At 45.5% G+C, this 15377-nt stretch overlaps 1 protein-coding gene across 4 annotated transcripts in view; it reads right to left on the bottom strand.

Moving 5' to 3' along the window:
- The window catches only part of LOC124120485 (protein FAM135A-like), a 73683-nt gene that overhangs the window by 27114 nt on the left and 31192 nt on the right, over nt 1-15377 (bottom strand). For all 4 annotated transcript variants that reach the window (XM_048400136.1, XM_048400137.1, XM_048400138.1 and 1 more), the window contains exons 3-11: nt 12177-12265; nt 7819-7958; nt 6960-7030; nt 5185-5358; nt 4817-4910; nt 4393-4540; nt 3948-3997; nt 3060-3215; nt 997-1070 (exon numbers count right to left, since the gene is read on the bottom strand). In XM_048400136.1, the coding sequence (XP_048256093.1) occupies nt 997-1070; nt 3060-3215; nt 3948-3997; nt 4393-4540; nt 4817-4910; nt 5185-5358; nt 6960-7030; nt 7819-7958; nt 12177-12265 (996 nt within the window). The remainder of the gene's footprint in view (nt 1-996; nt 1071-3059; nt 3216-3947; nt 3998-4392; nt 4541-4816; nt 4911-5184; nt 5359-6959; nt 7031-7818; nt 7959-12176; nt 12266-15377) is intronic.

Genomic DNA, 15377 nt, shown 5'->3' with positions numbered 1-15377 from the left:
ATAACTCCTCACCCCTACCACAGAGAGACAAGCAACTCCACAACACTTGTCCACCCCACCCCAGACAGACAGATAACTCCTCACCCCTACCACAGAGAGACAGATAACTCCACACCCCTACCACAGACAGGCAGCAGCTCTACATCCCTACCCCAGACAGGCAGCAGCTCTACATCCCTACCCCAGACAGGCAGCAGCTCTACATCCCTACCCCAGACAGGCAGGCAGCTCTACATCCCTACCCCAGACAGGCAGCAGCTCTACATCCCTACCCCAGACAGGCAGCAGCTCTACATCCCTACCCCAGACAGACAGGCCACTCTACATCCCTACCCCAGACAGGCAGCAGCTCTACATCCCTACCCCAGACAGGCAGCAGCTCTACATCCCTACCCCAGACAGGCAGCAGCTCTACATCCCTACCCCAGACAGGCAGGCCACTCTACATCCCTACCCCAGACAGGCAGCAGCTCTACATCCCTACCCCAGACAGGCAGGCAGCTCTACATCCCTACCCCAGACAGGCAGGCAGCTCTACATCCCTACCCCAGACAGGCAGCAGCTCTACATCCCTACCCCAGACAGGCAGGCCACTCTACATCCCTACCCCAGACAGACAGGCCACTCTACATCCCTACCCCAGACAGGCAGCAGCTCTACATCCCTACCCCAGACAGGCAGGCCACTCTACATCCCTACCCCGGACAGACATGCAATTCTACATCCCTACCCCGGACAGGCAGGCAGCTCTACATCCCTACCCCAGACAGGCAGGCAGCTCTACATCCCTACCCCGGACAGACATGCAATTCTACATCCCTACCCCGGACAGACAGGCTTCTCTACATCCCTACCCCAGAGAACCTGAAGACAGGCAACTTCACACGCCTACCCCAGACAGACAGGCATTATTTACAGACCGCCATCATATAGCTGGAATATTGCTGTGTGCTGCGTTAAACGAAACAAACAAACAAAATGCTGTGTTCACCTAACCTTGGTTCGTAGCAGGACAGGCATGTGATCTTCGGATACTCAAATGTGAAGAAGGCCTCTGCAAACCTCTTCACCTACAATGTCAAACAGTGTTCTCAATGATGACATTAGGGGAATTAGGAGCTGTCCTATGACTGGTAGAAAGAAGTAGAAATCTGTGAGTCAATCAAATTTCAATGAACTCTCTAGTTACAATGTTACAATCATGTAAACGCGATGGATGGTCAGATGAGGATATATGTTTTACACAGTGTGATGCCCCCCCCCCCCCCCCCCCCGGTGTGTTGCCCCTCCCCCTACTTCCCCTGGCTGTGTGATGCCCCCCTCCCCCGGCTGTGTGATGCCCCCCTCTCCTGGCTGTGTGATGCCCCCCTCTGGTGTGTTGCCCCTCCCCCTACTTCCCCTGGCTGTGTGATGCCCCCCTCCCCCGGCTGTGTGATGCCCCCCTCTCCTGGCTGTGTGATGCCCCCCTCTGGTGTGTTGCCCCTCCCCCTACTTCCCTTGGCTGTGTGATGCCCCCCTCCCCCGGCTGTGTGATGCCCCCCTCTCCTGGCTGTGTGATGCCCCCCTCCCCCTGGTGTGTTGCCCCTCCCCCTACTTCCCCTGGCTGTGTGATGCCCCCCTCTCCTGGCTGTGTGATGCCCCCCTCTCCTGGCTGTGTGATGCCCCCCTCCCCCGGCTGTGTGATGCCCCCCTCTCCTGGCTGTGTGATGCCCCCCTCCCCTGGCTGTGTGATGCCCCCCTCCCCTGGCTGTGTGATGCCCCCCTCTCCTGGCTGTGTGATGCCCCCCTCCCCCTGGTGTGTTGCCCCTCCCCCTACTTCCCCTGGCTGTGTGATGCCCCCCTCCCCCGGCTGTGTGATGCCCCCCTCTCCTGGCTGTGTGATGCCCCCCTCTGGTGTGGTGCCCCTCCCCCTACTTCCCCTGGCTGTGTGATGCCCCCCTCCCCCGGCTGTGTGATGCCCCCCTCTCCTGGCTGTGTGATGCCCCCCTCCCCCGGCTATGTGATGCCCCCTCTCCTGGCTGTGTGATGCCCCCCTCCCCTGGCTGTGTGATGCCCCCCTCTCCTGGCTGTGTGATGCCCCCCTCCCCCTGGTGTGTTGCCCCTCCCCCTACTTCCCCTGGCTGTGTGATGCCCCCTCTCCTGGCTGTGTGATGCCCCCCTCCCCCTGGTGTGTTGCCCCTCCCCCTACTTCCCCTGGCTGTGTGATGCCCCCCTCCCCCGGCTGTGTGATGCCCCCCTCTCCTGGCTGTGTGATGCCCCCCTCTCCCGGCTGTGTGATGCCCCCCTCCCCCTGGTGTGTTGCCCCTCCCCCTACTTCCCCTGGCTGTGTGATGCCCCCTCTCCTGGCTGTGTGATGCCCCCCTCCCCCTGGTGTGTTGCCCCCCTCCCCCTGGTGTGTTGCCCCTCTCCCCCTGGTGTGTTGCCCCCCTCCCCCTGGTGTGTTGCCCCTCTCCCTACTTCCCCTGGCTTTGTGATGCCCCCCTCTCCCGGCTGTGTGATGCCCCCTTCCCCCTGGTGTGTTGCCCCCCTCCCCTGGCTGTGTGATGCCCCTCCCCCTACTTCCCCTGGCTGTGTGATGCCCCCCTCTCCCGGCTGTGTGATGCCCCCCTCCCCCTGGTGTGTTGCCCCCCTCCCCCTGGTGTGTTGCCCCTCCCCCTACTTCCCCTGGCTGTGTGATGCCCCCCTCTCCTGGCTGTGTGATGCCCCCCTCCCCCGGCTGTGTGATGCCCCCCTCCCCCTGGTGTGTTGCCCCTCCCCCTACTTACCCAGGCTGTGTGATGCCCCCCTCTCCTGGCTGTGTGATGCCCCCCTCTCCCGGCTGTGTGATGCCCCCCTCCCCCTGGTGTGTTGCCCTTCCCCCTACTTACCCAGGCTGTGTGATGCTCCTCCCCCCACTCACCCTGGCAGTGTGATGCTCCTCCCCCCACTCACCCTGGCTGTGTGATGCTCCTCCCCCCACTCACCCTGGCAGTGTGATGCTCCTCCCCCCACTCACCCTGGCTGTGTGATGCTCCTCCCCCCACTCACCCTGGCAGTGTGATGCTCCTCCCCTCACTCACCCTGGCTGTGTGATGCTCCTGGGCGAGGTACTCCTGGATCTGGGGCCTCAGGGTGACCACTTCCAGGAACTGGTTCCACAAGATGACATTCTCGGCACACAGCTGGGTGATGTCCGTGATGACTGTTTGTAGCATGTCATCCTCGTCGTCCAGGTGCTGACATCATAGGTCACATATATTTATACAGGTCATTGGAGTAGGCAGTGCTCCCAATGGCTTTTGAAACTGCCAGTCCTGTTGGGACTCTAAAAATTACCAGTCCCCCCAAACTTTTGTCAGTCTTTCAACAAACAAAAACACGTATGAAAGTTACCTTATTATAATTCTTTACTCAACATCACCTTCGGTTGCAAGGACGTCATCTCTGAAGTAACTTTGACTTACAAGTCATTCACACAAAGATCAGTCACAATTTTCTCTTTTTAAAAAAAATATTTCAAGACTAAGTCGCTACAAATATGTATTTAACCTCAAAGCAAAGCAAAATGTTATTTCCTTGCACAAAAAATAGAGGGAAAACCCTGATGTTAACAGACAAGATGACTTTGTTAAAAAAATATATTATTTTAATATCGCCAATGTTTTGTTCAACAACAAAAATATATATAAGGTACTATATTTGCTAGTCCACAGGGACTGGTGTTCATAAGAAATACTGGTCCAAGCCTAATTTTACTGGTAAAAAACTGGTAATTACCGGTAAACAGGAACACTGGTAGGTCACATGCACACGTCCCATGAGTAACACATATTTACATCTGTCTTTTACTTACTCACTCACTCACTCACTCTGAACCAGGGTGGAGCAATGAGCACTTGTGGCTCATTTTAAGAGCATGGACTCAGGCACAGAAGGTACATTAACCCTGTCTTTCCAGGAACACTCACCAAAATATTGATGAGGACTTTTTCTAATCTGGCGTGACAATCTTTAGGTTCTGAAAGAGGAAACATATTTTCTAGTTTTCATGAAATACATTTGGAATAACTGGCAACACATAGTTTCTAGCAGGGACGTCTTGGACTGGTAATCTAAAGCCGATATAGCAAATGACAAGCAATAGTATTCTTCTTTTAATCGTTTGGTCTTTTCAGCGCTGTTACAACCACCTGTTTCAAGTACAGTAAACTATGATTATAACGAACACGTTTTAACAAACTGACAGATAAAATGAACCATATATTTGTAAATATGCTTCATAGGAACTATGGTTTTAACAAACTAAAATAAGTGGTCCCTTTGAGTTTGTAGGAAAAGTCTGTACAAAGGTAAACATCAACATGCTGGAACAAGTAACAAAATGTTGCAGCATGAGACTGGGGGCGGTGTTACCTAGTTTGAAGTTGGTGGAAGCCGGCAGTTTGTTGATGTACATCATGAGGTGAGCCTGGAGGCTCTCGTAGGAGGACAGGAGGATGTTACAGATGAGTTTGTGGGTCAGATGGGCCTGTTGCTTCCTCGTCACGTTCGGGGACGGTGCCTGGATGGAGTCGACACATTATTGAAGAGAACTATCATGTTATACATGGCAGACCTTACATCCATCTTTGACTTCTTCATGACGCAGGCAAGTTTCATTATTCAAATTATGACCTCCAAGACAATACTTATCCTTGACATAGTCTTCCTGCACATACATTCATCAAGTGGGATAATATGAAAATCACCAATATCTTAGCCAACTGAAATTGTTGATATTGTATGCATCTTTCTGCTGTTATTTCCTATGTGTGTAGACATTGCTTGTATCACCTACCCCTGTGGGCGGTCGCTGACCGAAGTACACTGCCTCCAGGGTAGACTGGTCAGCACACTTGTTGGCCCATGCCGTCTTGGGGGGTCGAGGCATGCTGGGAAATATAGTACTGTTAATTAAGTGTCTGATGCATAATTATATAACCTGTTATAACCTACTTGACATATGGCTACATAACCTATTATACACCTACATGAGATATGGCTATATAACCTGTTATACACCTACTTGAGATATGGCTATATGACCTGTTATACACCTACATGAGATATGGCTATATAACCTGTTATACACCTACTTGAGAAATGGCTATATGACCTGTTATACACCTACTCGAGATATGGCTATATGACCTGTTATACACCTACTTGAGATATGGCTGATGTATAGCGATGAGGGTTCCATGGATGCTGACCTCGACGGTGGACAGATGGAAGTAGTCAAACAGGATGGGGACGTGGTGGTGCACACCCTTGGTGGGCTGGAAGTGAAGCTGCAGGGTGCGGACACTCACACACTCCATCTTCTCCTGCAGCACCGACCTGCATCACACCATGGCAACACTCACACAAGTGCACATTGACAAATATATTTCCAATAAAAACGAGAGCCACACGGTTCTGTAGTTCACCTGATGTATCAGCTTGATTACACTTCAGCCTCATTTGGTACAAACATTTACTGTACAAACATCTAATCCTGGTGCGAAAGTTTCAGCAAAAAATATCTAAAATTATTTTTGCAACATCGTTTACAACGATATTGACTGCTTAATGATGCCTCAAACAAATATGGATCTTCTTTTGTCATGACATTCACACAAATCCTAAGCACTGGTCTTGTGGTTCTTTAGAATATGATCAGTGAACTTTATGTTAAATTGAATTTAAAAAAAAGAAAAACCCCGAAGAAATCACATTGATTTGAACAAGATAAGATGTCTTCATAATGCCAGTGAGAGAGGAGAAGGTATTTAAGATTAAGATTAAAACTGCACAGCTCTTTCAACTGCCAAGGTCAATGGGGTCACAGGGTCATGTACTTTTTAAGTAGTCTGACACAGGAAACAGACCCCTCTTTGGGTGCTGAAGGTCACTAGCCCGGTCTCAGAAACAGTTTTCCAATTCTGCATCTACATTGATTATTATGACCCATGACAGCATGTTCAACCTGGTGACAAGAACAATTATGCTGCAAGTTAACAGTCTCGCAAACAATGGAACATGACCATTTGGACAACAATAACCTTTGCAATATTTGAAATCAGATCGAAATACTGTGAGCAAAGTTTAGAGACACCATAGCCGAGATCATTTATCCAAAATTTCAGCTCCATAGGCCTCAGGTCAAAAACGCAAACATTAACGACGGAAAATGGACAAAGCGCCACGACATATACCCACTTGACTTTCAGCAAGAGGAACTAAAAATATGTGAGTCAGCGATTGAAATAAAATTAGGTACAAAATCACATTATTTCATACTAGTCTCTAAAAGATATGGTTAGAAGCGCGAAACAACATAAACGAACATGATGAAAGAAACATGCCACCTGGGAGAGTGACTTGAATCAGCAATCTACCTTGAATCAGGTTTTATTGATGAGTGTCTCAGTCAGTGGTATTCCACCTATAACTATCAGAGGCTGGACTAGACAAACCAGTGATTGATACTATGAGCAACAGCCCTCATCATCCGGGTACAAGGACACACACTAAACCAAGTCCCCAAGGCGTGAAAACCCTATCCATTTAAGTTGCCTCTTATGACAAGCAGAGGTTACTTAGGATCAGTTCTACCCTGAAATCCCATCAGAGTGAGTTGTTACTGTTCCACCTTCTAACTTGCTTACAGTAGTGTAGACCCGCGAAGATCCGGGGTAGAATAGGTCTTAAGCAACCCATGCCTGCTGTAAAAGGCGACTGTGCTTGTCGTATGAGAGGACTTATGAGATCGGGTGATCAGACTCGCTGACTTGGTTGATGCATGTCATCGTAACCCAATGCCATGGATCGATACTCATGATATCAATCATGGGATTGTCTGGTACACACTCGATTATTTACAGACCACCGTCATTTAGCTGGAATATTGCTGAGTGCTGTGTTAAGCAACAAACAAACAACCATCCACGGAGACTCACCCGTTTTCCTCGTCCCCGAACCACAGCTCCACAGCCAGCTGCAGATCCAACCTCTCCAAGCTGTCCAGCAGCTGCAACATGGGTGAGTGAGGGAGTCTTGTTATCAGTGTTTCAAATAATTTTAAGACCCAAGTCGGGCAGGTGATTCATAAGGGTTGCCTGCCCATCTTCTAATTTACCAGCCAGCATTCAGGCATAATAAACATTGAAAAATCACAAAAACTAAGAGACAAATCACATCTTGTTGAAGTAAGGAAAACTGGAGAATCCACGAGTTATAATAAAACTGAATACGTACATCTTAAAATTATCTGCCAGTCGGGCAGGTAGAGCAAAGATTTCATGCAGCCCGACAGAAAAGTTACCAGCCATGGGCAGGTGGGCAGGCAGCTATTTCGGACACTGCTTGTAATAAACCACAGTCAGCAATATTCTTCTTACCATATCTCCACTATTAACAGCCCAGGCCTGATTGACTTCTTTTATCTTTCAGACCTGGTCCACCTCAGGACCAGCCCTTATTGTTTTTGTATCTCTTGCTGAGACAGGACTCCATGGTATGGTAAAGTTTATGGTATTCAAATGTAATGGAGTAAAAACCGTTGTTGTAGCCATATTGGAGCCAGCATGTTTTAAAATCTTGTCCCAAAGCTTGGCATATAACAACAGTTCAGTGGAAATACGGTATATAACAGCACTCTAGAGGAAATACGACCTAGAGGAAATATGATAGTGACAACTAGTGTATGTATCATACCTTGGTTTCGTCACCATATCGCTGGAATATTGCCGATGTGACATTAGACTTTAACTCACTCAAACCTGACCTTGGTACTGTCAACTAGTGTTTGTATCATACCTTGGTACTGTCAACTAATGTGTGTATCCGGTACAAGAACACATCATTGACAGGGAGGTCCTCGTTGCGGTACAGAATCTGGAACGTCTTGCTGACTGCAACATCATTGATGATAGTGGCGGACAGACTCTGGTTACCTCCTGCAGAAAAAGTTGAACTTTACATGACACATATACTTCCACTTGTCATGACACATATACTCCCACTTGTCATGACACATATACTCCACTTGTCATGACACATATACTCCCACTTGTCATGACACATATACTCCCACTTGTCATGACACATATACTCCCACTTGTCATGACACATATACTCCACTTGTCATGACACATACACTCCCACTTGTCATGACAATATACTCCCAGTTGTCATGACAATATCCTCCACTTGTCATGACACATATACTCCCACTTGTCATGACAATGTACTCCCAGTTGTCATGACAATATTCTCCCACTTGTCATGACAATATTCTCCCACTTGTCATGACACATATACTCCACTTGTCATGACACATACACTCCCACTTGTCATGACACATATACTCCCACTTGTCATGACAATATACTCCCAGTTGTCATGACAATATACTCCACTTGTCATGGCACAAATACTTCCACTTGTCATGACACATATACTCCCAGTTGTCATGACACAAATACTTCCACTTGTCATGACACATATTCTCCAACTTTTCATGACAATATACTCCCAGTTGTCATGACACATATACTCCACTTGTCATGACACATACACTCCCACTTATCATGACACAAATACTTCCACTTGTCATGACACATATTCTCCAACTTTTCATGACAATATACTCCCAGTTGTCATGACACATATACTCCACTTGTCATGACACATACACTCCCACTTATCATGACACAAATACTTCCACTTGTCATGACACATATTCTCCAACTTTTCATGACAATATACTCCAAGTTGTCATGACACATATACTCCACTTGTCATGACACATATACTCCCACTTGTCATGACACATAAACTCTCACTTGTCATGACAATATACTTCCACTTGTCATGACACATATACTTCCACTTGTCATGACAATATACTCCCAGTTGTCATGACAATATACTCCACTTGTCATGACACAAATACTTCCACTTGTCATGACAATATACTCCCAGTTGTCATGACACATATACTCCCACTTGTCATGACACATATACTTCCACTTGTCATGACACATATACTCCCACTTGTCATGACACATATAACTCCCACTTGTCATGACACATATACTCCACTTGTCATGACACATATACTCCAACTTGTCATGACACACATACTCCCACTTGTCATGACACATATAACTCCCACTTGTCATGACACATATACTTCCACTTCTCATGACACATACACTCCCACTTGTCATGACACATATACTTCCACTTGTCATGACATATACTGTATATAGCTGCCTATAAAGGAAAAGAATACACGCTGGTCAAGAAACAAAAATGGCGCTTTGCGAAACGAACAGTCTCGATTGAAGAGTTAAATGAGAAATTTACAGTTTAACGAAATGTTTTAAGAAAATAACAAACAGCAAGAAGCAATATCAACCTCATTGCCTTCTCAGTGTGGAACTAACGTAAAAAGGGAGTCAACAGTTTGTGTACGGGCTAGATTATTTGGGAACTTATTTCATCAAAATACACAGTTGTTCCACCTGATATTGTTTTTTGAGTCCAACACAGATTAAGCACTGGATTGATAAAGCTCAAAGATATTCTTTTAATAGCTGCAAGGATAAGTGCTGACACAGCTCTCTGGGAAAGGAGTCAGTTTTGTGATATAGCAATTCAGGTTCTGCACTGTGTAATTTGATGAAATGAGTCCCCAAATGAGTTAAGGTGTTGTAATTTTAGACCTGACAATCACTAAAATTTCCCAATATATAAATATTTAATATGCTTCAAAAAGTGGGGAGAATGTCGTGTGTGGTAAGAGCAGGAGGTAAGGGGAGGGGTTTGCTGGATCTGTGCGGGTTAAGAGCAGAGTTACCTCCCCACAGTTGTCTCCCTTTATCATTATCTAGCCTGTACACAAACTGTTGACTCCCTTTTTACGTTAGATCCACACTGACCAGGCAATGGAGTTAATATCCCTTGGTGTATCGTTTCATCCCTAAAAAATATGATTGGCAATGGCTTATCAGGCAGACAAGTGTGTAAGTGCTGAACGACAGAAGGATGAATGAATGAATGGCATATTTGACTAATACAACAGTGACAATGTCAAACTTTAAACAAACTAAACATCTGATGTCGATGCCTTGAACAAATATGAATGTATTTGTGGTCATGGTGTTCCTTGAATGTACAACATCCAGCCACCACATATAGCGACCTAGGCTAAAATGTAATTTACGATTCTGGCTGCCATTGCTTAATTACAGAATCAGGTAAGCTATCAAAGTGCAACTGCATGAAATTTCCACAAAACCTTAAGGTTCTACTATACCAAATCAAAATCAGTCGTTCGACAAACAGTTTTCGTGGAGAGCCTTCAGTGCAGATTGAATCAGCACGCCGATGTGATTGGATGATTTTGTGTAAGATTTTAATGTTTTAATGGTTTTGAAATGTACATCCATCCTGTAATTAAAACTGACCATGTAGAACTGTCTTTCTTAACATGATGACTTACTGTATTTTCTTGCGTGTAGTGCGCACTTTTTTTCCAAAAAACACAGCTGTGTAGAAGGGGGTGCGCATTATACACAAAATAATGAGTTTTGATGTTTTCCGCTTCCCCCCCCATGGAAAGACATTACCGTGAGCACGTAACACCGAAAATACCATGTCAACAAATCCATACTGAAGTATGCAAATTAGTCATGTAACTACTGTACACTGTCTGGCTATAAAAAGTGTTCTTTGTATATCTGGACTTATGTTTGTAACTTATTTCATTAATTTTATTCAAAATTCCTTTTAATATTGTTTTAATTAATTTCGGCGAAATTGTGTGTGAAGCAATCGGAAGACTCACTGTTATTAACAGCAACCACGGTCAGATTACCGCTATTGACGCCTTAAAACGAACTTTAGTTGACAGAGAATGGATACATGTAACATAAATGCCGTACTCTGACTCGTTAAAAGTCATATTTGTTATAGTTTGACGATTCTATGTCAACACGTAGTTCACACGATCACGCGATCACGTGCGTGGGTAATGTTAATCATTGTTAATCCCTGGATGTAAAACAATACCTAGCAGAACAAAAAATACAATTTAAACGGTAAATCAACATGTCTGGTGATTTTATATCTCAAATTTCGAATTTGTACTGACCAAGTTTCTCATCACCCGTTCTTTTACCGGACTTCTCTGAAGGGGTACGGTGTAATTTTTTCTGCGCTTGATAAGCGAATTTTTATTTATTCAAAATACTGAATCTGCTAGAGGGGGTGCGCATTATACATGGGTGCGCACTATACTCAAGAAAATACGGTATGCTGAATGTGACAATTTTCAAAGTGACATTTGGTGCAGAACTGGGGGTGGTGTGTTTAGCTTCCTGTACTCGGAAAAGGAGTTGGCTAAGCCAGTCATTTTGTTTTTTTATTGCTGCTTTAAGCATGTTCAGGCCAGACTGTGCACACATGTACAGGTACAGCTGTTGAATTCCTAGTTATTTTAAAAAAACCATATAATGTTACTATAGACGTCTATGGGAAACATTTGGTTGTGTGTATCCTTAATGCAGCCGTGCCACTAAATGCAATATATATAACCTTGGTGTATCAGCCTGGGCAATGACCTGATGCTGGTGGAGAACACAGCCAGACCTGCAGCTCAACTGCAACCTGACACTGGATTGTCTGCAGGCGCTAGCCTTGCTCCAAGGCTACCTGAAAGAAAAGTCCATGGATGTGTTGTCATTCTATCCTCCTAATAGGCAAGTCTAGATATGTGGACAGTACTCTGAGTCTCTTATAGGGACAGTGTGTTCTTATTATTTACATATTGTCAGCGTATCAATATTTACATCTAGAAATATTATGATTTAAACTAATAATTATCGTGCAAGTCTATGCAAGTGGGCATAGCATCCTATCCCACAGGATTCATCACACAGAGCTTTACAACTCCTAGACTTGCACAAGTCTCTAAGGCAATGATTATGAGTTTCAATCATAATTTCTAGATTATATAAATAATAAGAATAAGTTGTCCCTATGTATAAGAGATGGGAGACTTGTACTGTCCACATATCGATACTTGCATATAGGAGGGGAGAATTACTGCACATCCATGGACTTTCAGTACAGCCATGGAGCAAGGCTATACAACTCCCAACACCAACCTTGGCTGGCTGGAGACTTGGTGATGCTCACTTCCGTCTTGGCAGGGGCTTTTGGTGGCGTCTTCAGGGCACATCTTACTTGATAATAGCTGAAACAGGCACATATGTCTAGGTGATAACGGTTGAAACAGTACTATATGTCTAGGTGATATTTCTATTGCTGGAATCACCAATAATATTACCATTGCTGGAATACCCAATGATATTATTACTATTGCAGTGATTTTGTTTGTTTGTTGTTTAACGCAGCACTCAGCACTATTCCAGCTATATGTTGGCGGTCTGTCAATAATCGAGTCTGGACCAAACAATCTAATGATCGACATCATGAGCATCGATCCACGCAATTGGGGTACCATGACATGCACCAGCCAAGTCAGCGAGCCTGACAACCCGATCCTGTTAGTCGCCTCTTACGATAAGCATAGTCGCCTTTTATGGCAAGCAAGAGTTGCTGAAGATCTATTCTGCCCCGGATCTTCACGGGTATACTTGCCTTTACTACTTGGGGCAGCAACATAAAGTCTTAGTTTCATAGATGTGTTGTCAAAGGACATAAAAAATGAAAGGACATAAAAAATGAAAACCTTTTCAACAGGCCCATGAAATAACCTAACATGATCCATACTTCCGGTGAGCTAAGAACAATGTTGGGCACTGGATAAGCGTATCCATAATACACGAGCAGTGTTTTCCATGATGCAGAACACCCGTGAAGATTCCGGGGTAGAATAGGTCTTCAGCAACCCATGCTTGCCGTAAAAGGTGACTATGCTTGTCGTAAAAGGCGACTAACAGGATTGGGTGGTCAGGCTTGCTGACTTGGTTGATGCATGTCATCGTTCCCAATTGCATGGATCGATGCTCATGATATCAATCACTGGATTGTCTGGTCCAGATTCGAATATTTACAGACTGCAGTCATAAAGCTCGAATATTGCTGAGTGCGGCGTTAAACAACAAACCAACCAACCAACATGCCGCAGAAATCTGTGTCTGCTACACAACAATGTATAGGATGCAAAATGAAATATGTTGCATCCCGAGAGACGCACAATAATATTCATTGTATCAAATTATTAACAAGAAATATATCCTGTATTAACATAATTATGTTACCATGCTTACAGTACAGCACACAAGACCATTCCAATACTTTAGAGCATCCTAACGTATCCTGTGAGGACCCTTGACATTAATAATTTGGGGTCCCGGCCCCCCATTTGTAGGTCAAGGTACAACCCTACATGAGCCATGTTTCAGGTGAACTAAGAACAAGGCTGGCCATTAGATCAGCATATCCGTAGTACACATGGGCCATGTTTCAGGTGAGCTAAGAACAAGGCTGGGCATTAGATCAGCATATCCGTAGTACACATGGGCCATGTTTCAGGTGAGCTAAGAACAAGGCTGGGCATTAGATCAGCATATCCGTAGTACACATGAGCCATGTTTCAGGTGAGCTAAGAACAAGGCTGGCCATTAGATCAGCATATCCGTAGTACACATGGGCCATGTTTCAGGTGAGCTAAGAACAAGGCTGGGCATTAGATCAGCATATCCGTAGTACACATGAGCCATGTTTCAGGTGAGCTAAGAACAAGGCTGGCCATTAGATCAGCATATCCGTAGTGCACATGAGCCATGTTTCAGGTGAGCTAAGAACATGCCTGGGCATTAGATCAGCATATCCGTAGTACACATGAGCCATGTTTCAGGTGAGCTAAGAACGAGTCTGGGTATTAGATCAGCATAGCCGTAGTACACATGAGCCATGTTTCAGGTGAGCTAAGAATAATCCTGGCAACTGGATAAGCGTATCAATAGTGTACGAGCCACGTCCCCTTATGCCAGTCACAATGTGACTGTAATCTCAGTTTGATCAACACCTACATCTGGCAATAAGTAGTTCAATATGTTTTAGAAATATCTATAGTCAACACGCCAGCTGTTCCACTATTGGTAAGCAGTGTTCCAACACAGCGCCAATAGACGACAAATCTATACAGCTGTTCGGTAACAGATGACAATTGTTTGCTTGGCTTCAGGTCCATTTGTTTGCTGATGGTTGGTTGAACCCAGTGTTTCTACAATGGTGCAGGGCTGGGTGTTAGCTGGCGGAAAGTCACTTCCCTGACACTAGACAACTGGTGAGTGAGTGAGTGAGTGAGTGAGTGAGTGAGTGAGTGAGTGAGTGAGTGAGTGAGTGAGTGAGTGAGTGAGTGAGTGAGTGAGTGAGTGAGAACCCAGTGTTTCTATAATGGTGCAGGGCTGGGTGTTAGCTGGTGGCAAGTCATTTCCCTGACACTAGAAAGCTGGTGAGTGAGTGAGTGAGTGAGTGAGTGAGTGAGTGAGTGAGTGAGTGAGAACCCAGTGTCTCTACAATGGTGCAGGGCTGGATGTTAGCTGGCGGAAAGTCACTTCCCTGACACTAGACAACTGGTGAGTGAGTGAGTGAGTGAGTGAGTGAGTGAGTGAGTGAGTGAGTGAGTGAGTGAGTGAGTGAGTGAGTGAGTGAGTGAGTGAGAACCCAGTGTTTCTACAATGGTGCTGGGCTGGGTGTATGCCGTGTGTGTTTTGGTGGGTGGGTTTAGCGAGTGGGAATGAGTAAGTGGGTTCATATGATATCCCCCGACTTGCAAACGATTTGCGGAGCGTCCACCTGTGGTACCTGCTGTAGGTGACCCTGTTGTCATGTGGCTAGTCATGCATCATGCCACATGTTGGGGCGGAGACGGTATTGTGGGCTTCGGGTAAACAAGTTAGTAACTTCTACAACTGCGGTTATTACGCCACCTGCTGTAGGTCAATATGGTCTCTTATCTCATTGTAACACATGCAATATCAGCCTTACTTCCTCGGATTCTATTTATACTCACAAGTATTGTGTGCTTTCCTTGTTGCTTACCTGGACCGATAGGCATCAGGGACCAGTCATTTATTGTATATGTTTCGTTGACCTGATTGTAGGCATCAGGGACCAGTCATTTATTGTATATGTGTTGTTGACCTGATTGTAGGCATCAGGGACCAGTCATTTATTGTATATGTGTTGTTGACCTGATTGTAGGCATCAGGGACAAGTCATTTATTGTATATGTGTTGTTGACCTGATTGTAGGCATCAGGGACCAGTCATTTATTGTATATGTGTTGTTGACCTGATTGTAGGCATCAGGGACCAGTCATTTATTGTATATGT

The sequence above is a fragment of the Haliotis rufescens genome, unplaced genomic scaffold (assembly GCF_023055435.1).
Source record: "Haliotis rufescens isolate VD_foot unplaced genomic scaffold, xgHalRufe1.0.p SCAF_2, whole genome shotgun sequence".
Taxonomy (NCBI): domain Eukaryota; kingdom Metazoa; phylum Mollusca; class Gastropoda; order Lepetellida; family Haliotidae; genus Haliotis; species Haliotis rufescens.
Note: the sequence above shows the minus strand (reverse complement) of the source record. Positions and strands in the feature narration are given on the sequence as shown.